Source organism: Equus quagga, chromosome 8, assembly GCF_021613505.1.
Source record: "Equus quagga isolate Etosha38 chromosome 8, UCLA_HA_Equagga_1.0, whole genome shotgun sequence".
Lineage (NCBI taxonomy): Eukaryota > Metazoa > Chordata > Mammalia > Perissodactyla > Equidae > Equus > Equus quagga.
The window spans coordinates 29,919,841-29,946,495 of NC_060274.1; the positions used below are offsets into that span (position 1 = coordinate 29,919,841).

The window sequence follows — 26,655 nt, forward strand, 5'->3', positions numbered from 1 at the left end:
AGTTCCGAGGCCCCGCCCCACCCCGCCCTGAGTCCCGCCCCGAGTTATAAGGTCCCGCCCATAGCCCCGCCCAGAGTTCCGAGGCCCCGCCCCGAGCCCCGCCTGGTGTCCCTAGGCCCCGCCCCACCCCGCCCAGAGTCCTGAGGCCCCGCCCCGAGCCCCGCCCCACCCCGCGCTGCGCTACCCACGCGACCTACGCGACCCACGCGATCCAGAGGTCTGTTTTCAAACATCTGGGACCTCTGAGGTGTGCTTGGAAATTGATACCCTGCTCGTGCAGCCGTCAAAAGTTATGGAAATGACACCCGTTTTCATCTCCCACCGCCCATGAACTCCTTAAAATGGGATTCTTGTAGTTTTGTGATAGAAAGTAACACAGAATAGAGGCTCGAGGCTGAAGGAAGCACAATAAACAAGCGACAGTATTCAAGTAGGAAACATTCCTATTACTGTTTTTAAAACGAAAATACTCTAAGGTAAGTTTTCAAATACAGTCATTATGGAGACTCAGATTGGCACAGGATTCCTGAAATGCTGAATGACAACATGCGATTTTCTTTTAAAGTTTGATAAGCTGCCTTCTATTAACACTTTACTTGCAAATGTTGACTATTTATTGTGCAACAAGGCAATGCGTGACAGATTCTTTTCCAGGCATTCAGGTTAGAACTTACAAGACAGCTTTTGGGTTTCTTTAATTAAGCAAAGCAACGTAACATGCTATTTAGGAGAAAGGAATATACATGGAGGAATAACGGATAATGGAAAGAAAGAGAAGGAGGAAGAGAAAAAAGAGGGAGGAAGAGAGGAAGGAGCGAGACTGTTTGGTTTCTAACAACTAGGATGCAAGAGAGCACCGCAGCCAGAGCGCCCAAATCCGAGAAGGTGAGGGGTAGAAATGAGTTCGATATAAAAACTTTCCTCTGGCCTTATGTCTTAGCAAGGATTATAGTTGCTTCATCAGAGCCATCTTTATTTCTGCTTTGTGCATTTCTGCACGTGTGATTTGCTAGCTATTTGGCAGGCGGTCTTAAAGCTGAAAAGGGCGCCTGGAGATGCATCTGCCCACCCCTGAGCAGAGGCCAGGCGTCACCCTTGGAGCGCTGGTGCATCTGTCCTTCTCGAAGGAAGGGAGGCTGGAAATTCCCTCTCTGTTCCACACGAGGGCACTCTCTTCAAGGGCACAGACCGCTCTGGAGTCCTGGGCGGGTGAATTGCTGATACCTGCGCATGTGTGGAAAACCAATTCTGGTTTTCTTCTGGTAGGATTCTGAATAAATCCTAACAGAATGCACGCTAAGGAGGAATTGGGTTCCTGTGACATGCATTTCTGACGTCGTTCATTTGACACTTGCCCTTCGCCATCTTATTGAGATTATCTGGTCACATACATGTCCTGTAGCCCAGAACTTAAACTACCAATCATCTGGGGCTCTTGCTAAAAATGCAGATGCTGATTCTGTAGGTCTGGGGTGGGGCTTGAGATGCGCATTTCTAACAAGCCCCTAGGTGGCGCTGATGGGTTTGGAGGACCCAACTTTGAGTTGCAACACTGTAAACAGGTGGACTATAAGCTACTTTTGGAAGTGGCACCCAGGTAGGGTTTACCTGTGTGAGGCACTGTGCTAAGCACTTCACAGGCATGAACTCATATCACAACAACTTCGGGAGTTCGATCCTGCTCTTATTTCTAGTTTAGAGATGAGTTTACGTTCGGTTTTATCCCCCTCCCTCTCTTTTCCGTCCTTGGTGGCTTGCTTTAATTTTGTGCATTTGTGGAACATTAACATGATCCCCAAAGTGAAAGCCATTACAAATGATATCCTCAGAGAACTATCTTCCCTCCTTTGTTCCACCCATTCCTTCAATCCCCCATGAGTCACCAACTTCATGATTTTCTGGTTTATCCTTCCTGTGTTTCTCTTTGTAAAGCAAGGCAGATATAGGTATGTGTTCTTGTTTCCCCTTCTTTCCTACACAAATGGTGGCTATATTTTTGTACTTAGCTTTTTTCACTTCCCAATACCTTATGGAAATCACTCTATATATCTTCACAGAGATGTTCCTCATTCTTTTTTTATTTTTTTGCTGAGGAAGATTTGCCCTGAGCGAACATCTGTGCCAATCTTCCTCTATTTTGTATGTGGGTCACCGCCACAGCATGGCCACTGACAGACAAGTGGTATAGGTCCATGCTCTGGAACCGAACTCAGGCTGTGGAAGCAGAGCACCCTGAACTTAACCACTAGGCAACACAGCTAGCCCCCCTCATTCTTCTTTACAGCTACATAGTACTCCATGGTGTATATGTACCATACTGAGTTCACTCACTAACCTATGTTTGGACATTTATGCAGTTTCCAATGTTTTGAAGTTACAAATGATGCTGTAATGAATAACCCTGTGCATATATATTTTCATATTTTGGGAGGTGTATCTTTAGGGTAAATTCCTAGAAGTGGGATTGCTGTTTGCTGGGTGAAAAAAGTAAATGTATGCGTAGTTTTCTTAACTCTTTCTTTATCCTCTCCTTAAGGGTTATGTCATTTTTCATTCCCACCAGCAATGTACCAGACAGCTGTGTTCCACAGCCTTTCCAGGCTTGTATTGTCAAGCTTTTGAATTTTGCCAATTTGATGGATGAGAAATGCCATCCCAGTGATGTGTGATTAGCATTTTTCTTGTAGTGAGTGACGTGACCATCTTTTCATACGTTTCAGGTCCATTTTTTATATCTGTTTTCCCAAATTATCTATTCATATCTTTTGCTCATTTCTCTATAGAATTTTTGGCCTTTTTTATATCCTTCAATTTTAAAAGATCTTTGTATATTAGAGATATTAGTTTTTTATTTGTGATATACGGTTACAAATAAATCTCTCAATTTCTCATTTGTATTTTGACTTGAAAGCGTTATTTTTGTTGGTAGGAAGAACTGTGGTTACTTTAAAAGCTATATTTTATGTATGTTATATTAATTATACATATTATATATATTTAATTCTCACAATAGTTCCATAAATCAATATTATTTCTCTCATATGACAGATGAACAAGCAGAGTAATAGTAAGTGTCTTGCCCAAGGACATTAGGCTAATAAATAGTATAACGAAGTTTTTGGAAGTACTTATATATTCATTTATTATTTTATTAACAACTGTCCAATTTTCAAAAACTGTATGGCAGATTGAGAGTACAATGGTAAATTGCTCTCAAGGAATTTACAGCCTAATAGGTGAGGAGAGGACAGTTTCATTAGATAATCACATTAGTAAAAGTATAAATGCAAGCTTGGATAAATGCTCTAAAAACAAACAAAAAAAAACCCAACAAACCAACCAAACCCAGATGTATGAGCACATTTAAATAGAAAACCCAGTATAGATCAGGATGGGCTGGAGTGTCAACATAAAGGGGTGGGGGTGGGGAGGAGGTTGTATGCACAGACGCCCTGTGAGTGGAAGCAGTATGGCACATCCGAGGAGCAGGAAGAAGCAGGCAGGAGGCCACTGTGGATGGAGCACAGGGTAGAGAGCTGTAGGAGGAAGCTGGACAGCAGGCAGGGCCAGACCACGTAAGTCCCAGCAGGTCGTTTTAAGAATTTTGGCTTTTGTCCTAAGAGTAATATGAACTCTGAAGAGTTTGATCAGGAAGTGTCACGATCATATTTGCATTTTCAGATGGTCAATCTAGACACTGCTTGGAGAATGGGCAGGGCAGGACCAAAATGGATGCAGGGGAGGATGAAATGAGGCCACTGCAACAATTCAAGTAGAAGAGGCTGAGTGTGCAAAAAGACTGAGAAAGTACAAACAGAACAGTAAGAGGAAAACTAGAAGGAGAGGGCAAGACCATCACTTGATTTTACAAGAACTAACAACATCATTCCTTTGCTTGGAGTCGCGTGTCTTTTATCAGCATCTGTGAAACGGTGGCAGGCTAACTCGTGAGCTGGGAAGCAGGGCGAAATCTCGGACTCTGCACAGTTCCTGACAGGAAATTTTCTGAGAAGGCGAGAGGGCGCTGCATTCAGCGCACTGGGGAGGAATTCATATTAGATTGGGAATGGGAGAATGATTGTTTTAAGATTTTTCTCTTTACCTCCAATTTTTATTCATCTAATTATGATGCGCTGGAGTGAATTTCCTTGTGTTTATCCCGCTTGAAGTTTGCTGAGCCGTGTGGATCCATGGATTCATAGATTTCATCAAATTCAGAAAATTTTTAGTTATTAGTTCTTCAAATAAATAGAGCATTCATCTGTGTGCAAAGTTGCCTACTTTATGTATCCCAATATATTGGATGACATCTTTGTGTTCCTGATCCATCTTTTCTTGATAAAGTCTGGCAGTTCCAGATAATGTTTACAATATTTGTAAACTTGTAGTATGTTGTGGTTTATTTTCCTGTTCTAAATAAATATTCCCTTTTGTACCTAATTTTGCCTTTATGGTTATGAGTTCTTAAAGAGAGCCCACCAAATTGTATAAGCTTCAGCCCACAAAACCGGGATCTGCCCCGATGACAAGCTGCATGGAGGTAATAAGGACTTGAGAGGAAAGTGTCATCCAGAGAATAGGCATAATATATAACTATAATTGTTTATCTCTGGCTTAGACAGAGATACCTCAAGTATCTCTTTCAGCTGAGAATCAGGTCCATTTTCTTGATTATAAAGGCTCACCTGTCAGGGCAGCACAAGGCAGGGCAGGGAAGGTACGCCATGCTAGGTACATAAAGTGTCAAATGCTGAGCATTTGTGTGCACTCAGGTTTGAAACAGGTCCAGTGGACTAATCTATAGGTCCAAAGTTTCACAGGAAGCTGGACCTTGGGACCCAAGTCTCTTGATCACCAACCCACTGAGTGATCCATCCAAATGGAAGAATTTCATGGCATTTTTGCCAAAACGTCTACCTCAATCACCTAGACAATGACCTGAAATGTTACCATTAAAAACTCACTCTTTGAATCTTGAAGCATTTCTAGACGTTTAACACTACTTATTAAAATATAAATCCCTTGGGGAAAAGTTCTAGCTTATTCTATATTAACAGTTTTTGTGAGGTGAACATGTCAATGGCTACCACAATGTCTGACATTCAATAAATCTGAGTTCCCCCTCTCTCTCCCGTATGGAAATTGGTTAACTTCTGTAGGACTGGACCCCAAGCTGGTTTTCTGTAGGGTGGGGATGTGGGCAGGGTTCTGGTTGTGTGGGGGTGTATCTTAGAGAGAGAGGCCCAAAGATAGCTCTCCTCCTTTGCTGTTTACCAAACTCCAAACATGGAAGATGCTAGAATAGAAATATGCTGTTAGCTAGGAAATTTAGAGGCAGACCAAAGAATCAACTTCAAATCACCTAAAATATGAATGTGAGAGAAATTACATTGGCATTAGGAATGACTGGGTTTCTTCTTTAGCCTTTAAGGGGGTTGTTTGGTTTCTGTGAAGGTGATTGTAACCTTGTCACAATATGTCTGCTTTCCATGGATAGTAACATTAAGAGATTCTTGTAATAACTTTGGTGTAAGTTAGTTTACTGTCTCTAGATTTACTGAGGCAATATTTCTTACACACAGTTCTGTGCCTTTTTATTATTCACATACATATCCATATATTATTCTACCAGTCGTCTCTCCATAAAAAGTTATGTTTCCATACCTGACTTCTCTTTCTCTGCTGAATTGGCATGATTTCCGGACAGTGGCTCCAGACACTGAACAAGGTAATAAGGCCACTGGAGAGTGGCCGACTTTCCCATTGTCATTGCATGGTTTCCTGTGTCTATAAAGACAGCATCAATTTCCACCCATGTTGGATTTTTTAAAAACTGTAAAACTTCATTATAGTAAGCACCCAAAGGACTAAATGGAAGATGCATTAATGATGACAAGACTCTCCCACCTCTGAACTGGAATTCTTTCAACACAGCTGATTTTTTTCCCCTGCACAATAAATAAATGCAGAGTTACTTTTTGCATTTACGACTATATTTTGTATGTGAAAGAGTTTGTAGTTACTCTGGAGAAGTATGAATCCTTAGTAAAATTCTTGTCAGACTATTTAAAATTATTCCTTAGCTGTTGTCCCAGATCTACCTATTAATTCTACTCTCCCAGTTTCCTAACTTATTCCAAACATTCTCCACACCGTGGCCAGAGTAGACGCAGCCAAAGGTCGTCTACTTAAAGACCTCCAACGGCTTCCCAATGTCCCCTAGTTAAAGCTGAATTTTGTTACTATGAGAAATTGCTCCCCCTCCCTCACTCCTGTCACCCCCCACCCCCAGCCACACTGGCCCCTGCACATCTCTCCCAGCTGCTCCGGGTGAGCCCCTCCTCAAATTCAAATGATCTATGACGCCCCTAAGGAGCCAAGCTAGTTCCCGCCTTTGGGTTTTCACAGGTTGCTCTATTCCTAGAATATATTTCCCCACTGAATCTGCCCGACACATCCTATGTATTCTTTTCTTTTTTTGCTATTATATTTAGATCTTCACATGAGAATAGAAAATAATTCAACAAACACTTTTGTATGTACACAACTCGTTCAAACCTTAACATTTTACTACATTTTATTCTGACTTTTAAAAAATGAAATAAAACATTTTAGTTAGAGCTGATGTCTTCCACACACCCCTCTCTGATCTTATTCCCTGCCTCAGATAACCAGGAGCACGAACTTGTGTTGACTATTCCCACACAGACTTTTGTATTTTTGCTACATATGCATGCATTCATAAGCAACATATAGTACTTGTTTGCAAGGTTTAAAATCTGATGAATGGTATCATAATTTATAATTTTGCAACTTGTTCTATTGTTATCCTTAATAGGTGTACTCTGTTTATTCATTTTAACCACCATACAGTATTCTGTTATACAAATAAACCACAATTTATCCATTCTCTTGTGGATGGACACTTGGATCGTGTCTGATTATTTGCAACTACAAATATTGCCCCTGTGAGCATGCTTGCACGCATCTCTTTGAGTATGTGGAAAACACAAAAAAAGCTCATGCTCACGCTTTCCCCTCACTCCTGCCTCTTCACCGACCCCGACGCTCCCAGTGTGACCCCTGTGTGGTGTGGCGTGCCCGCTCCTCCTGGGAAGTGTGAGGAACAAACTATCTTTCCAATGGCAATCGTCTCCTGACCTGCTGGTCTCATCAGACCCGGAGAATAATAGAATCTACATTTTAAAACAAGGTTGTACCGATATAAACCAGCAGCGTATGCGAGTTCCTGCTCACGTATGAGAGTTCCTCTTTGTGACACCAATACTTTCAGATTCTGATTTTTGCCACTCTGATTAGTTATGAAATCATCCTTGCTTTAAATAACATTTCCATGATTATTAGCGAGGTTCAGCACCTTTAAATCTTTTCTCATTTCAGTTGTTCCTTCTGTGAATTTCCACTCCCATTCTTTGCCCATTAAACAAAGTCAGGTTATTACCATTATCATCTATTTGTAAGTTCTTTATATAGTCCAGAGCTTCGTCCTTTATTGATTATATGTTGTAGCTTTATCTTCTCTCATTCGGTGGCTGGTTTTTTAACTTTATGGTCTCTTCTGTTACATAGAAGTTTTACAAATTAATCCAGTCAAATTACAGATGAATAACACCTCAATCTTTTTCTTACCATATGTGTTTGTGTCATGTTTCAGAGATGCTTCCTTCCCATGATCCCATAATGATATTTTCTTCTAAAAGTTGTAAAGTTTTTAACAACCCAATTAAAAAATGGGCAAAAGATTTGAACAAATATTTTTCCAAAGAAGATAGAGATGGCCAACAGGCCCATGAAAAGATGTTCAATATCACTAATTATTAGGGAAATGCAAATCAAAACTACAATGAGACATCACCTCACACCTGTCAGAATGGCTATAACTAACAAGACAGGAAATAAAAAGTGTTGGAGAGGATGTGGAGAAAAGGGAACCCCCATACACTGCTGGTGGGAGAGCAAACTGGTGCAGCCACTTTGGAAAACAGTATGGAGATTCCTCAAAAAATTGAGAGTAAAAGTACTATTCCACTGCTGGATATTTATCCAAGGAATATGAAAACACAAATGTGTAAAGATACTTGCACCCCTATGTTCATTGCAGCATTATTCACAATAGCCAAGACTTGGAAGCAACCCAGGTGCCCAGCAAGGAACGAATGGATTAAGAAGATGTGGTATATATATATAGAATGAAATACTACTCAGTCATAAGAAATGATGAAATCTGGCCACTTGTGACAACATGGATGGTCCTTGAAGGTGTTATGCTAAGTGAAATAAGTCAGAGGGAGGGGAGAAAGTCAAATACCACATGATCTCAATCATAAATAGAAGATAAAAACAACGACAAACAAACACATAGAGATAGAGATTGGATTAGTGGTTACCAGAGGGGAACCGCAGAGGGAGGACGGCGAAAGGGGTGATGAGACACCTGTGTGGGGATGGACGGTAATTAGCCTCTGGGTGGTGAGCATGATGTAATCCACACAGGAATCAAAATGTAATGATGCACACCTGAAACTTATATAGCGTTATAATCCAACATTACCTCAATAAAAATAAGTAAGTAAATAAAACTCGTGAAGTTTTACTTCTGCCATTTATGCCTTTATCCACCTGGGATTTATTTTTGTGTAATGATATGTCTAGGGCTCTGGTTTTGTCTTTTCATCTGAATAATGAATTGTCTTACTACCAATTATTAGCTAGTCTATCCTTTCTCCACTTAGTACACATAAAGCTACTATAAGTAAGAAAGTTTGATGGGAAGCTATTTGTGTGAGCAGGGTGGCTGTTTCATTATAGAATTCTCAAAGTTCAGTATTTGTAGGTCTTTTTTCAGGAGAGGAATCCTTCAGTTTCCTGTCTGGATGATATAAGCCTGATTCTGGTATTCTGAGAGGTGAAAGGTGAGAGTGCTGTGGTGAGGGAGAGAGGTGTCTTACCCCTCAGCAGGCAGTCTTTTGCTTAACATCCTTTTCTTTTTTTTCCTATAGATTTTTTTGGGGGGGGGGGGTGAGGAAGATTGGCCCTGAGCTAACATCTGTGCCAATCTTCCTCTTTTTGCTTGAGGAAGATTGGCCCTGAGCTAACATCTGTGCCAATCCTCCTCTACTTTGTATGTGGGATGCCACCACAGTGTGCCTTGATGAGCGGTGTGTAGGTCCACACCCAGGATCTGAACCTGTGAACCCTGGGCTGCCAAAGAGGAGCACACAAACCACCATGCCACTGGGCTGGCCCCTCTTTTCTTTTTTAATACTAGATTTATCTCAGTCCTTTGCTGCCTGGAATCTCTGGGTCTTCTTCAACCTTTTTGATTCAAGTTATCCAGAAAATAAACCGCCTGTCCCTTGCCAAGGTGAGAAGGATCGTTTCCTGTTGGAAGTGGGATGAAAGAAGTCTGTCTCTTTTTCAGAATTTTAACCATACCCTTATTTTCATCCTCTTGCCTATTCCTTGCTTTCAGAGGCAGCTGTCTCTCCAAATCCTGAATCTTTTCTGTGTTCTGTGGCGCAAACCCCGTATCTGTGGACAGCTGGGTTTTCGTTTTTATGATATGTTTAGTTATCACTTGTTCATTCACTTTTCATTTCCCAAAATTTTGCTGATGTCTTTTATCTGCTTTTGTTTCCATCCTCTATCTTTTTTTTCCTTATGGATTTTATACCATTTAAAATTTTCTAATCATTGTTTTACTTGGTATTGGGCTTTAGTCTATTCCCTGTTTTTCTCCTCCATTGATTATTTTCTTCTGTTAGGTTATACGTTATGTTTAGAAATGCTATTCACTTTTATATATTGATTTTGTATCCCGCAACCTCACCCAATTCTCTTATTAGTTTTCATGCTTTTATCTTTAGAGTTCCTTGGGCATTCTATGAAGATAATCTTATCAACTGCACCCAAGGACAGCTTTCTCTCTTCTTTTCCAAATCTTATGCCTCTTATTTCTTCTTCTTGTTTTATTGCATTGGCTACAGCCTCCAACATTATTTAAGCATCACTCCAGCCTTGCCTCTCACACAGAAAGCTTTCCTTCATTCAGCCCTCCCTTCTTACTCCCACTTCCAGAGAGAGCAGATTATTCTCTTTTCTGGGCTCCTGAGATCCAGAATACATGAGATCCAGAATTTCAGGGGTTTTTTCTTTGTATTGTATGTATTTGTTGATATTCTGAATTCCTGACTGTAAACTGAGGAAGAGAACCATGTTTAATTCATTGCAGTATCCCAAATAAGGTATCTTAGTACAGTAGTAGATATTTAATAGATGCTTATCAAAAAATGTTTATTGCTAAATGAGACATTGCCACAGTTAAAAGTTTATTTGATTCTTGGTGAACATCTTCCTCCTCCACTAAACATGAACTTCCTCAGGAAAGACTGTGTCTCCTTTGGTTTGCCACTATGTCCCCAGTGCCTGCCCTCCTCAGTGCTTGGCACCTGGTATTCTTTGAGACATATTTGATGAATGAGTGCACAGACGGAAGGACTGAATTGGGCCACGGTAGTAAAACTCTTCTGAAATAAAAGTGATTTCTGTCACATTTAAGTGTTTAGAAAAGTCCTCCAAGGGTTGTATTCTTTCTTCAAAAAATTATTAATTCATTCATTGTAGGTGGATCAAGGCTCAGCATTAGTGGTGTCAAAAGTATTGCAAAAATGTACGATTGCTGAAATCTCTAGATTTAAAATTTCTTTCCTAAACTTTTATTTTTTGGTATTAGAATAATTTATTAACTATTCGGAAGAAAAATTACTTAGGGTTGTTCCTCACAGCATATAACAAAGACAATTTCAGAATAAATTGTTATAATATAAAGCAAGGAAAATACAGAGTAATATTTATGTAATCTGAGATGCAGCATCTTTTTAAGCATAACAAAAGCAAAAAAAAAAAAACCCCATAAATACACGTGAATTCATTAATACTATATGCCCAACTGATAAACATTTAAAAAACAAATTTTACTTGAAATGCATCCCAAATACCCATCTCAAGTAAACAGTGCACATCTTTTTATGGAAATTAACTCGGAAAAGAGCATATTATTTAATGTTCAAAGTGGTAATTGCCACATATAGGGAAGTTACGAAAGATGAAATACAGAAAGACAATACAAATTGCCATCAAAAATATCGATTGGCAGACATTAAAATGAATGGGTACGTGTTTTAGGTGATCTCCTATAATTCTTTTTATAAGCTTGGGACATAAGGAAGAGAGTGCTAGTGACCACCTCAGTTTGGGGAATTTCTCAAGTAATATACCTATCACGTTCTTTCTTAGGTAATATTGAATATATTCAAGATTAGATAGTGAGTGTAGTTTACATTACAGGGAAGAGGAGACAACTCTCCCATGTGGAAACCACAGACATTTGGCCACACAAATATTTTTTATCTTTGCTATTGCTAAACTGTGTCTCCTTCAGAAAGATATGTCAGTTGAACCAACAAAACTTGAAGTCCTATTCCCTGCTTTCAAGTGTTTTAAATAAGTCAATTAGATCTAAGTCTTAACGCTACTAAAACTTCCGGGAGATGGATTGGCGGGGAGTTCAGCCCTGTTCTGATGTTAGGATAGGTGGATGGGAGCCCTCAGTGGGTAGCCTATGGCACACGCAAGTTACCCAGAAAGATGAGGCTTTGGGAAAAATTCAATCCCTTGTCCCAGTGAGAAAACGAACTGAAAATGCCTCCAAATGGTGAACCAGTAGCAGAAAATTTGTGAACGAAGAAAAGCGAATTGACAACCAAGATACAATAGTTACAGACATTCATGGGCCAAATTTGGCACCAAATTATACAATATATCATAAATTAGATTAGGTAGAAAAAAAGAAGGCCTCTTCTCTCCAAGGCAATATTTGATATCAGGGTCAAAATGGAATTTAACTAAACTTCTCAGAGATCATACTTTAACCTTTCCCTATTCAATGAGAAATACCACAACCATTTATTGCTCTATTATCTGGATATTTTTTTTATCCTCTGGAAAATCAACAAATTCACAATATCAACGTATCTTTTATTTCATAGACATGAAAAACAAGCAGAGAAATGTCTCGGTCACCATTTTTATCCTCAACACTTAGCATAGTGCCTGGCGCACAGCAAGCACTCAACAAACACTTGCTGAACAAATGCATGAGTACTTATTACGAGCCAGGCACTGTGTTAGCAGCTAACAAAATTTGCAGGAGTTAAATAATTTTCAGAATTCCCTATTGACTTTTCTTAGTGTAATCACAGAATGATTAATAGGAAAAGCTGAATGAGAGAAAAATGGCTAAAGTGTGGCTTCATAACTGCAATTATCAATGCTGAATCAAAAAACTGGTAAATATAGTTAACACCGTCCTTTCCAAAACTGACCAGGCTTACAAATCCTACACAAAATTTAATGACAAAAACGAGTAAAGACAAACTTCAAACGGCTTTTGGACATAATTTTTATTTAAGCATGGGCTTCCAGCTTGGTTTGCTCTAGTTTGCAACCTTGTAGTCATATTAATAGAGAGTTCGGGGCTACAGGGCCATTATAATGTTGCTGGTGTTGGTACAACTTCATCAGAAGGTATGAATATGACCCGCAGGGAAACCAGTCCAAAGGAGAACACAATGAAAACAGCCACTGTCTTACAAATCACTCTGTTACCACAGACACAACATGGCAGTTACTGTTAGTAAATCAGCCACAGAACACTTTAAAAAAATCTTTAGACAAGGAAATGGAAACTCCTTTGCGGGAGAGAGGGTCTTTGTCCACAAATTTGAAGTAGAAAATATCTCAAGGTCAAGCATTTTTCTTATCCACAAAACAACGCTAAACCAACGTACATTTTAAGGAGTAGATTAAAGGAGATACAATATCTTTACAACTATCTTCTTGAGTAGGTATTTCATGGAATTTTCCGCAGAATATAAGTAGCCTGAAGTTCAGCAGCAAAATATTGCAACATAACAAGTAAATACAGTGTCAATGTGTTATACTGTAGAATAGAATACATAAAGGACAAACAATGATAATTTAATCCTATAAAACATGATACATAGCTGAAATACAGTCCACTTAAATACTTTTTGACCAAGAACGTTAAATACTGTACTAAATGCCATTTTAAACATAAAATCTCTTAAATTTTTGTGCTTAAAATTTCTTTTCCCGTTAAACTATTTCTTATTTTCAATACTGTCACTGTAACTGATATTACAACAGATCACAACGTCCACGGACTCATCAACATGAAGACATTTACTTATGGGAAAATAAGTCACTTGTCATTAGTTCACAGTGTGGGAAAGTGGTGTACACTCGGTCTTGAGAAGGGCTTTCAGGGAGTCACCAAGTCCTTCACAGAAATTTCCTGATATCAGATGCAGTGCGAGATTTAAAAAAATGGGAAGCAACACATCACATGTTGGAAGGAAAAATAAATTTTTCGATTCTTCATGGGTATCGTCTCAGTGACCTTCGTCTTCTGTTGTAGAATTGCCTGAGCCCATGTTGCCGTGAAAAATTCATCATGTAATTTTGTTTGCGAGTGCTGTTAGAATCAGGAAGGACAGAGGCAGGGAGGGAAAGGAGAAAGAGCACGTAAGTCCCATCATTGAAAGCACAGTCTAGTCTTGGTCCTAAGCTACCCCGATATTTATTTGAACATTTTCAGGGTTAATCCATCAGGCTGACGTCACCACCCCGGGACGGAAGAACTAAAAATTCAGACCTGTGTTCACTGCCTTTGGCCTTGAAGAAATCCTCTTCTTTTCAAGAGTGAGTTCCGGCCCAGGAAAAATGGTAAATTCTCTTGACTTATAGCAAAAGTGGACTGAAACTGTTTTTGGATTTTTAGTTTTATCCTTGAACTCTGTCTGAAAACGTTTACTTGGATGCATTTCATTTGAGAGGAAGCGTGAGCTGTACTCATTACTTTATTTAAATACATCTTTAACAAGTAGGAAACATTTGATTCCTTTAGCAAACATTCTCATTTAAAGCATAAAAAGGAAAAACAAAGAAAAGACAAACTTGTTAGCTGAGTCAGCTCGACCTTCCTATTTTATGCAGTCTCAGGGACAAAATGAAGTAAATTTTTCTCAGATTGTGGGATTTCACTGGCTTCCTCAAACAATAACCAGCTGGGGTCATACTGTATATAAGCATGGGCTTATGAAAGAGACATTCCACTGGAAAAATGATCATAAAATACTAAGCAAGTGTAATCGAATGTATAATTGTATGTATGTGTGTATATATTTCCCCCATGTATGCACATACATTCATACATACATACTATACGTAATAAGCGAATAAGAAGACTGACAATGGATTTTAGGAGTCTGTAGGAAATGGTACAATACCGGTAGAGACAGCTTTGAAAGCTCTGGTACGGAAAATACACTTTGAAAAGGATCACTACCTATAACATCACTGGAAAGAATTGTAGTCTTTTCACCCACTGTCCTGAGTTACAACACATCTATATGTGGCATCAAAATGTGATTTTTAAGTGTGAGCCTATCAATATTTTCCAAATTCACTGAATCTCTTGAATACTGTCTGATCCCAAAGTCTTTTCCTCCCTAACTTCACGGGAACATCAAATGCATCCGGAGCGGGATAACGCCATGTGACATGGTTTCACTGTGAAGGTCATATGATGTGAACTTGAGTTAGGGTGAAGAGCAGGGAAAGGGGAATTGTGCAATGAGCCGTATATTTTTCTGGGTTATTTATGATCCATATACCAGGCAAGGTGTAAAATGACATGTCTTACCTAGTATATTATACTGGGTTTTATACTTAGGTATGTTATACTAACACTTGTAACATATAGAAACCTTTAAAATGAGAATTTTACAGTTAAGTTTGATCATTAGAAAAGAAAATCTATAATAAAGTGTCTCAAAGGAAAATACATAAAGTGAATGTCATCAGATTTGTTTAATCAAAAACCAATAGCATATGTGTTGAAAACCTGATAAGACAGACATCCCATTGATACATATTTTATAAAATAAAATGAAGTGCTAACAACTTTTTGCTCTGGATTTCTGTATCATCAAAATGCTAGAAACTATAGAATGGAAACTAACAATATATTCTAAAGACACTGTAGAGAAAAATACGAAAAACTCAGGATTATCTTCAGCAGCTTTACTACCCCTCCGTTCTCCCCTGATGTAACGGTACGACATGTATCAACTAGGTTGATCAGTTTCAATGTCATAGTTGAAGGAGGAAATGAAATCATCCATTATTCATTAGCTGCTGTAAGGACTAATTGCTGCCCATGTAAAATCCAGTTACAAAAAAAAGGACAATGATTTAATGTATTGAACTGATCAAATGTCAGGAGAAAGACTCGGTTACCCCGTTAGTCACAAAATATTGGGGCTGGCACTAGCTGTCTTTCTGCCAGCACCCTCGGCCACCTTTGGCCCTTTCCCTGAGCTATTGGAGTGGCCCCCTGAACTAGCCTCTTCATTCTCTCCCCTTATGAAAGAAACACCACTGAAAAGAAACCATAAAATAGTAAGAAAGTATCATTGAAAGTATAATTGTATGTATCTGTGTGTATCTTCCCACAGATACATACAGTGGACTCTGCACGTCAGTTTCAGTAAACGTTCCCTTAAATGCTAGCTCTCCCTTGTTCAAAAGCCATTCATGATCCTCTTGTCTAAGGAGCAACATCTAAGTTAACTTAGCCGGATATTTCAAGCCCTCTACACATTTAATCTTATTCTGTTTTTCAAGTCCTCTCTTCTGCCACACTCCTATACAGACTGCTCTATTCGAACTCACCTTGAACCTCTTGCATCTGCCTCATTGGCCAATCCCCAAGATCACTTCCTAAACTTCTACTTATTTTTCAAGTATCACATTTTATTTATCGCTCGCCGCCTCCAGAATTGATTTTTTACCCCTACTTTGAACTCTCACAGTGCTCGTTTTCAGCTTTGCATGGAGACTATTTGGGTTCATATCTTGGTGCTCCATGACTAAGCTTCTGTTGGTGCAGTGGCCTGTTCCCCAACTCCCCCAGCCCACACCACAGCACTGAGTGCCCTGCGTCACCTGAGGGTGGCCAAGGCAGGTTTGTTGAAATCTGGTGACTTACTGATTGGATTCCTGCTGTAAATGATTACTCTTTAACTATAAGGAATAATTGCAAAGTTAAAGCAATGAAAATTATTCCGTTGAAAACACGTTTAAAGATATAAGGTACTCAAAGAGAATTTAAAATAGTTAAAATATTTTACATGGAAAAAAAAGATAAACTCAGAACACTCAACATACTTAGTTATCTCAATGCAACCTAGATTGACACGAAAGTGACCTCAATATATGGGAACAAAGGAACATTTAATTTCAAGAAAAACTGACGAGCATGTTTAATGGCTTTAAAGCAGCTTCTCCACATAACTACTTATCATGGACTGATTTACATTCTCCATCTTTATACGTGAAAAAATAAATATTAACACGTTGCAGATCTTTAGTACCTTGACAACTGATGTAGCGTGGAAGCTTACATCTAATTTAGGGGGCATTTTGATTCATTGCATAGCCTTTAATTTTGAATAAATTTATGTATCAGTAGCTTATCTTTGGATCCCTGAGAATGTTGATATGCACACAGCATTTGCTATAGATGTTTTCTATAGATGTCTAGCGTTTATATAGTCACATTAAAAATGGCCACATTTTCAAAGCATCCTTGAAACTAACTTGTAATTTCATATGAAAAACATAAATATCTCTGGAGTCAGTTAGATTGGAACTAACGAAGCAGAATTTTTCTAGTTCATAAGCTCTTTTAAAATCAAGCACCATGGGAAGCTATACCAAAATGCTGTCTCCCTCTAAGACCATCTAACAAACTGACATGGTTATTAAACAGTTATTGTGGCTTCTAAAATGTCTAACTTATAGGATTGGGCATTACAGGAATTTTAAACAAGTTTAAAAATCTCATGTTTTCTTTTTTCACAGAGCAGATCTGTGAGCCTATTTTTGTTTTTGATACATGTAGATATACAACTATAGATAACTGTATAACCAAAATAATAATAGGTGTGATGGAATTTTAAAGATTTATTTCTTCTTTGTAATCACAGGGGAAAGTATTTTTTATTATAAGTTCAATGAAAGCAGGTAATGTTTATTCCAGGGCATATCAACTACACCACTTGACATAGCAATTTGCTTTGGCTGTAGACAGAACTAGGTCCATTTTGAAATTCTCCTATTATGAGTGAGCCATTGAAAGGAGGGAGACGAACATCAATGGCTTCTTGGAAATGGGCTAACAAATTTCCATTATCGCCGAGGGAGCTGAGGGATGTAAATGGTATACGGAATTATAAAACGCTTCCCTGTTTTTGCATAGGAAATACAGATATTGCAACATCTTTCTAGAACTAGTGACTCTGTGCTCTTTTGAACTGTTACTCTTCCCTGGAGCCACTATCAAAGGTCATTTATTATTACGAAAGAGATTCCATTGATTTTTAACGGATTCTAAAGGAAATGGGGAAGATAGAGAGTTGGTAGAAGTAATTTGAGCTTGTAGAAATTTAGGTATTTTTACTTATCACTAAAAAGTTAATTTATCATCAAAACATATGATACAATAAATAATGCTTATGTGAAAGCAGAAAGAAAAATCCAGTGAACTGCCATATCTTTCAGAGAAATATTGGTGAGTGTATGATGGGAAGCTGGCATTCAAACTAAGCAAGCAAACTCTCCTGCATTGAGGATGCTGTACATTTTACTTTAAGGCCATGCATTTTCAGGAAGGCTATATGTAAATAAGTGTAGGCTCATATATCTCACAAATCTTGAAGATTTCATATTTCTTTCCTCTGCTAAATGAGGATGAGAATAACATCTGATAATGTGTACTCCAGGGAGTTTTAAATGAAAACTTCTAGTATAATATACTGATGTTTAATAAATGATAAGCATTTTACCTTCTTTCCTAAGTTTTTAAGTATCTCCATTAGAGGATAGATGTAAACATAGGTTAAAGAAGGCCAATCTCACCTAAGGATAGGATCTAGAACTCACAAATATTATGAATCAATCCACACCCTTCTGCCAATTCATTTACTAACTTAGAATAGAATTGAGAAGTCAGGGCATCTTCACGCATCTCCAGTGCAACAGGTCTTTAGAAAGACATTACACTTAGTCAGACCCCTGAGCTCTGTCGAACACATTTCTATTTTCCCTTTCCCTTCATAACGAATCTAAACTGTGAGCACCGAAAACCGTTCTAGGCACAGCGTCAAATTTGTTAGCCAATGAAAGAGTGCTGATGAACATTCTGGTCTATGCTATTGTGCCCAATACTGTATACATTCCAGAATGATCACAATTGGGCTGAACTCTGACTTTACTTGATGTAGGTTTCAAATGTTCCAGTATATCTCAATATCACATATAACTTTGTTTCCATAGATATTTTTTTCAGTTGCAAAGGTCCTCTACAAAACTTCTCAGTCAATGTACGTAAGACCAATGAAACTATTAACAAACAGTTCCCCAGAATTAGTAAGAGTACTTACCTTACTCTAGTAGAAAACCAATGACAGCAAATAATGAAATATAATACAAGTTAAAAAATGCCTTTCAATGCATGCAGCACTGTGATTAGTCATAAAAGTCTGATCAGGTTTAGACGCAATATAGGATTTTTCATCTCTTTTGAAAATAAAAATTAAAGATGTTATTTCTTCTTCTTCTATACCTAATACACACATATATTTAACTTTTCTATGTAATGCAACATGCAATATTTGCTCATACCATATGTCAAGGTACATGTAGCTATAGTATTAAATTTGGCATAAATGTTGCATATAAAGTATAAATATGAAAGTAATAGTTTAATAACTACCATTAATCGTATTATCTGATTTTTCAATTATTTACATTTTAGAAAATACTTATTCCTGAATATATTAAGGAATGGGCTTTTAAAAATACAGAAGTCCTCTACATGAGATAACACAGTCAAATTTAATAAAGGATAAATATGCTTTGCAACGAATGTACTATGCTCATCTCCATAAATCATTTGTGCCAAAAATGTGACAGTATCTTGATAATGAATAGCATGAGGGGATGGTCATGATGAACTCATATTATTAAAATCTGATAAATGCATTTAAGACCATAGTGAGCAACATATTGGTTTTCAATTCTCAGTAAATGTGGTAATAATTCACTATGTAGTAAATCAATTCACAAGAGTAACTCTTTGCTGAGCAATTTGCTTTCAAGGTACACATGCAAAAATTGGCCCACTTCATTATACGCATGACAGGTTGTGACTTAGACACGTACACAGGAAATGTGATGTGTGAATGAAATGCATAGTTGGGCAAGGGAGATTCTTAGGACAGAAGGATGAGTGCCCCCAAAAAAGCTTAAGACAAAGAATTCTCTTCTATCCTAAGAAGAACCCCACCAGCATGGATCTTGTGAGGGATCTGCCCAAATGTCTTCACAAACATTTAGTGAAAAACAAATATTCTACACTAGCAAATGAATTCAGAGAAATTAGGTTTCTGATGCTTGATTGTCAATGATTGTGTTACGCTACATCATTCAGACTTTACGGAATGAGGGCTTTTTGTAAGCTAGTGAGGCTGGAAAAAAGTGATCTGTCAATTTCATTCGTCTGTTCAGTGGCAGATTAGCGGGGACTAATCATCATGAATGCTTTCCATGTGCAGGTTTTATTGAAAAAAGATCATCAGAGTGGGAAGATTACACTCTCAAACAAGCATTAGGCATGAGTGACTTTGCCTGTTAAATGCTAAAATGGTGGTTTTTATCTTTATGGTGTGGGGCTTATTCTGTATATTCACATTTATGAAACTCAAATCCTTCTACATGGAGTATTGTAGAATTAAACCATTAAATTAAAAATATATTCTGTATCTTGTTCATTTAGGATGCACTCCAGAACCTTGAAATATTGTCAAAAGTGCTAAATTTGTTCTCATCGATCTCCTATATCTTCTTGACTAATATGGGCAGGACTGAGGTTAAACTCAAGATACCATGCGTGACCAGTTTTTCTTTCTAGAAGTTTTTAGCATGTGTACCTAGTGCACATGCACAAAAGCTAAACTATGGTAATAAGGCTAGATTAAGGCCAATCTCCACTCGGAAAAGAAAATACATTCTAACAAGGTATACCTCCAACCATTAGTTGCAAAAACATATTTGTAGCCCTATCTGCAGTGCTCACATAGGTGGGACTTGCATCTCTTATATACACACCTCAGTCTCCTTCTCTCCCCTTCACACTTGAGGAGTCAACATTATTAGATTATATAACTAAATGTCATAATGCAAAAGTATAGTCAATTAAAAGGCTATTTTGAATTAATAAGGCTTTATGGAAATATTCCACCTCTCTACTTCTAAATATGCACTTGCTGTAGCAAAGTTATAATTAGTAATATTTGAGAATTGTGGCATGAACCTTGGCCAGCTTCTTTGTACTTCATTTGGTTGAAAGACACTCTGGAAAATGACTATATTTTATTTTTCTGAATAGTCTTGAATTTTCTTTTTTTATTTTAAGATCATCAAATGAATGAATGAAAGTAATAATCTTGTAGAGCTCCCAAGAGCATATTAATTAGTGAATGCCTTAAAACTTTTTGTGACTCTTCTGAAAAGAAGGGCTTGGAAAGGGTCCAGTGGACTAGAAATGTTAAATCCTAAGACAAGGGCAAAATATCAAAAACATAGCTTTGAAAATATAATTTCTTTGTATTGTATTTTTTAACTCATTTATGATCTCAGCTTCATGAGGTTTCTTCTTTCCAAAAAAGAAGAAAAATAAACTCCTTTAATTTTAACAAATTTTTGAAATGTCATTAAAGAGAGAGCATTTGCTTTTAAAATTATACACGTAGTATATAAACATTAAATTTTATGGTGATATGTATAAAGCTACAATTTTAAAATTACTCACTGAAATACAATGCTGAATAAAACTCAACTCCTGCAACACTGTGCATGTGTGGCAATGCTCTTTTCTCATTCAAAACGTTTTAGTGCCCCAAGAGTTTGAGACAATAATGCAGGGTAAGAGCAGACAGGTGCCTGGTAAGTGACAAATTCTTTAAAAGTATTAAAATTCTGGAGATGGAATAAAAGTGAATTCTTTACAAATACAGATTATTGCTCCAGAAAAATACAAGAAACGATAGCTTTCTGGTATTTTATATAATCTGAACTTGTAAGAATATCATGATGCTGGTAGCTGCTCATCAAAATTAATACCAACAGCAGGTATTCCAGAAGGTTCCCTTGGAGCTGTGAGTGAGGCTTCCTGCTGGAGCTCTGAGCCTGTCTGGGGCAGCAGGTGAACAGAAAGCTTCCAGGGTGTGAAGGGGTTATGTCATACAGGGGAGGATATGTGCACTTCTGACCCCTCCTGCTCTTTAATGTCAGTCCACAGGAGAAAATTATGGTGATGAGACGCCTTTGCAATCCAAAATGGATAACTGCAATAGCTTGGCTGGGTGGGAGGAGAAGAAATATCTACTCAAACACAGGACATGTTAAGATTTGCTATGTCTACCCAAGAAAAGCACTAGCATCCTGCCTTCTGAGGACCGTCCAGTTTTGAAGTTTCCATAGGAGTTGGTAATGCTTTGTCAGGCACAGGAAGCCCCATTGATGTCAATTGTCTTGCCGAGAGATTTGAAAGATACAAAGTGGTTGTTGGCTCTAAATTTGAGTCTCAACCAGTTTATTAGAATCACTTGAGGTGCTTTTTAAAAAGACTGATGCTCAGGTCCCTCTGCAGATCAATTAAAATGAAGTCATCCCTAGGGATGGGCCTGGGCATTGGGATACTCGTTGACGCTTCCAAAAGCTCCTACGTGATTCTGATGCTCAATCAGAGTGAGAAGGGCGGCTCTAAAAGGAAAGTTGCCAGGGAAGAAGGGCTTTGGGTTGGTTTTTGGTCTATTTGGACATTTCTCTCTGGCCTTACCGTACATGTGTTCATTTTAGAGTCCAGGTTATTCTATTGTCCTAGAAGGACGCAGTCTGAGGAAACATCTAAGTAAAACATCAGCCTCATATATAGAGTCAAATGACTCTGGACTGTTACTTTAAACTTGAACTTTGTCTTGTGGAGGCAGACCCCAGCAAGTTGTCCAAAGCAGCAGAGCGCACAGTGGGAGCTTGTGTAGGGACCAGGTTGCTCTTGGAGTTGGGGTTGATATGGATGCCATGCAAGCAGGTGCCTCAGTGAAAACTAAGACAAGGGCTAACTCAAGACTGAAGAAGTCAGCTCATGGCTATGATCGAAAGAAAACAAATCTGGTAGTTTTCCTACCAATTAATCATATAAATTTGCTTTCCAAATGACTGAAATCAGCCAAGGGACTGATTTCATTTCTGATTTGGTAAACAGAATGAACATTTGAACCTATCTACCGAGAAGATTCGCCTCTCCTTGCCAACCACTTGGAGCCATCAGTCCGAACCCGTCGAGACATAAGCATTCCAGTTCTACAGGAACTAGATTGTTAGAGAAAAAGCAAGTCATCTCTCTGTGGAACAGTCAACCCAGCTAAGTGAGAGCGGGGACAACCTTATTATACGGGAGAAACCATGGGGGAAGCACTCTTAACTTGTTAGGAGCTGGGATTGGTCAGGAGAACTCTGAAACCACAAATTCTTTGTTCTAGTGGCAGCCATGCCATTAAATGAAAGAATGCCCCAGGCATCTGTGGCTAAGACAGGTGTTTGTAACTGGGCGCATTAGCCGGTAATACTCTGTACATCAACAGGTACCGATCCCTCTCTTTTCAGGATATCATTCCATTTTATAAGGCAACCCAGTTCTGGTAAAGACACTGTTTCTCATTTACCTGGAGACTTTTGTTTGATCCCATTTGACAAGTATTGTCAAATACTTAAATAAACCTTTGCTTATTGAAGTTTTCTAAGGTACATTAAATTACATTGGGGCTTTGTTATTTCACGTTCACTTGAGCTATAGTTTACAGTTGCTGAGAGTGGAAGCCAAAGTGGTCCTGTGGGGGCTTCTCCTCAGGAACAGTTCTTACTGAACTAAGGAGCATGCCATACCAAAGGAATTTCAAACCTTTCTGAAAGGGACACGGGATGCTCTGTATCAGATACTCACAGGACGACCTCCACATGGTCCAAAGCCCATTGATCATGACCTGTTCCATTGTGGCGCGGTTGCCACCAGCGCAATAAAACTCCTTTCATTCGCGCCTCCCTGGGTCACAGAGAGAAGGACAAAGAGGTTACACACTAGGAAACAGAAGGCCTTCTGGTATGTGACTTCCAGACTTCAAATATAATAGGCTAATCTAAATCAACAAGACCTTGGGTATGAAACTCAGGTTTGCTTCGGTCACAGTATTCTTCTAAGCAGCATTAAATTTTACTGGCTATTCAAGGACTCGTAATACTTTTACATCTCTCTTCCTTCTTCCCTTTGCTCCAGCATTTCCTGGAGGAGCAACACATTCGGTCAACAAATGCGATGTGCCTTCCGGAGGACGGGCACGGTGCTGGAAGCTGGGGGTACTATACTAGGCAAAACTGACACGGTTGCCTATTCTCAGAAAATTTTCAAATGAGTGCACTCAGCAGAAAATTAAAAATTTTGTTTTCTGAAGGACTACAAATACCGCTTAGAGGAAGGGAAATACACAAAAAGCGCCTTTGCGTTTAGCTGCTATTCTCTCTTCCCTCTCGCCCTATTCATTCCTTTACTTTTTGCCTGTCGTCCTAATACAAAACAGTAACCCATCTTTGGAGATCTGGGTTAGTCTTGGTTCTGCCACCACCGCCTTTTGTGGCGTTGGTCCAGTAAGTTCACACACTTCCAGCTCAAACTCTGTGATTCTCAGGGATGCCGCGTGAGACGCCATCCTTCCATTCAGGCCACTTACAGGGGGACGTTGTAAGACACTCTCTGAGCCTGTGTGAAGTCCTTCGGCTGGTGCTGTGCGATGACGTGCCAGGTGATCCCGTTGTTGATGCTGTACTGTAGCAGCACGGCCTTGTCCACGGCGTGCGGGCCGCTCAGGTCGCTGTTACAGCTGTCTGTCTGCGCCGTGCTCCCAATTTGCAAGACAAACATGATTTTGCTGAAAAACACAGGGCAAGTCATTTTTAAACAAGACTCAGGAAAGATTAAAGGAGTCGTACTTTCTAATTTCTCGTTTTATCTCTCTTTTCTCTAAAATCCATAATTTCTGAGTTCATAATATAGTAAAAACAGAAGCATCCAGTCTGATGACTAAATCACATTAGTAATAAAATTAATTTATATTATCTTTGATATTGCACCTATGAAAAATAACCTTGGAAGATTGGTTTTCTACACCAAGACTACAATTTTGGCTTTCAAAGATCTTTTCTCTTTTCACGATGTTAGAAATCTTGTCAGAGTATTTTACCTGAAACACTTTCTATTTTCTGAAAGGTAATATGGGCCATATGGGCAGCTGAGGACACGGAGAGGACAAGGAATAAAACCACAATATTTACGCTCCAAAATTTTTTTACAAATAGCTCCAAGCTGAATAGCATCTGCGCAAGGATAAATCATCATGTCTATTTTAGGAAACGATGTCTGGAGATCAGAGCAGGGGGAAAACTGAGTTAGACACGCCGGCTCTGGACCATGTCTGCTCTTCTGTTTGATGTGTGCTTTGCTTTTCACAGGCAAATCCTTGCCCTTAGAAGATATGGCTTTCAAACACAGGAAGTCTATCCTCACAAGATTGCCTGTGATTAACAGAGTAGTCCCATTTAGGGTGGGTGGTCACATAAACAGCTAGGCTTAAAACTTGTAAATGCATAAATTAATTTAACGCAAAATTACTTGTACAACGTGGTGAGCAACTGTCAACTAAGCAGCTAGCTGTAGCTGTATAAGGGTCAAGGAAAACATCAGCTTGTCTCTAGATTAAGGATGTCTTTTGGGTAGGAAAAAAAATTGGGGATGGGTAGACACAAGAACGTTTGGCATCTCCATGGCTACTATACAGGAATTAATTTTATTATATTTTCATTGAAGGCCCCTGAACCTGGCTTTCTGACTCTGAAAATGTGCTATTAATATTAAGCTTCAAGTAAACATCTACATTCTTACTAATCCAACATCTAATTCTCAAATATACACTTTTCAGCACACACTGACTCTAGTACTGTGCAACCATTATAAAGCCTTGGAATCTTTTCTTAAATTACATAGACAAAAAGCCGTGTGTGCTGTGCTAAGTGGCAGAGCTGGGAAGGGCTGATGGGGAACGAAATACAACCCTCCTGGGGTCTCTTTTTCTCTGTCACTTCCCCAGTCGATTTGCATGGTCTCTGTCCACTCTATTCTGCATTAGCATGCAGCTCCTACAGCATAAATTTTTAAAGTTCCCATCCATCCTTCCAACGATCCTCCATTTCTACATATTGTACCTACATAGGCTAAATATAGGTATATGTTTGCATTACCCCAAATCTACTTCCCACACACATTTATATTTACACGCTTGCATATATATGGTCAACATTAAATTATTCATATAGATTATCCATAGCCAATTATTTATTTATTTTTTTCAAGTTTGTTGAGATGTAATTGACATAAAACATTGTGTAAGTTTCAGGTGTACAATGTGTTGATTTGAGACACCTGATTTTTCACATTTGGCCATTTCTCCAGGTTTATGCCTGTGTCACCACCACTCAGCCTGCGTCTCTGTGTGTGAAGAAACACAAGGTAATTCTACAATAAATTGAAGGAAAGCATCATTCTGAGTTGTCAAAAAAATATAATGCTTTCTCACACCAAATTCAAATGGTATTTAAGTTTCCACTGCTCAGGGACATCTGTGCCATGAAGCTCATGCTCATAGTTGACAGACAGTGGACAGTGGAGAGGCTCGTGACTGATTCTCTGTCTGGACGACAACGTAGGAGTTTTGTTACCTTGCTCGAGTGAGATCCAGGGGCTTGGTGGCAGCTTGCCTTATCTGACAGCCGTTAAAATAGAGAGAGTCCCCGTGGGCGTAGGGTGCCAGCTGCCCACAGCCACTTCCTATCACTCCGCCTTGAATCGTCTCCCAGTTTGCCTCAGTGACTCTCGCTGACTCAAAGTTATCTTTAATATAACTGGGAAGATCATGACTGAAAACAGAGCAGTCATCACCTGGAGGGAAAGGAATAATTGCAAAAATTAGCTAGAACAAGGCAAATCAGCAAAGGTTAAGGACAAGTATGCAATTTCAGATTTAATCCATCGTTGTTCCAGTCAGAACGACAAAATACCCAACAGATACAGACTCTCAAGAAATAAATGTTTCTCTTTTATTTTAGCAATCCTTGGCTCGCGTTGTTGGAAAAAACCCATTATCTTTGAGTCAACGTTTACTAAAACGTGTAGGTGCTAATGTACTTATTGCTTGTGTAAATCCGTTGTTTAAATAGCACAGCATCTGGGCTGCATGTTTACCAATGATGCTCTCAGGAGGGAGCTCCCACCCTGGCAGGAGAGGCCAATCCAATTTCTTTTTCCCTACCAAGATTTTGTGG

General features: G+C 38.8%; 1 protein-coding gene across 1 annotated transcript in view; it reads right to left on the reverse strand.

Moving 5' to 3' along the window:
- Positions 1 to 12,467: 12,467 nt before the first annotated feature.
- RELN (reelin) overlaps positions 12,468 to 26,655 on the reverse strand; it is a 461,988-nt gene continuing 447,800 nt past the window's right edge. Inside the window, exons 61-64 of the mRNA XM_046670156.1 lie at positions 26,053 to 26,272; positions 24,012 to 24,209; positions 23,231 to 23,329; positions 12,468 to 13,576 (exon numbers count right to left, since the gene is read on the reverse strand). Of these exons, the coding sequence (XP_046526112.1) occupies positions 13,480 to 13,576; positions 23,231 to 23,329; positions 24,012 to 24,209; positions 26,053 to 26,272 (614 nt within the window). The 3' untranslated portion in view covers positions 12,468 to 13,479. The remainder of the gene's footprint in view (positions 13,577 to 23,230; positions 23,330 to 24,011; positions 24,210 to 26,052; positions 26,273 to 26,655) is intronic.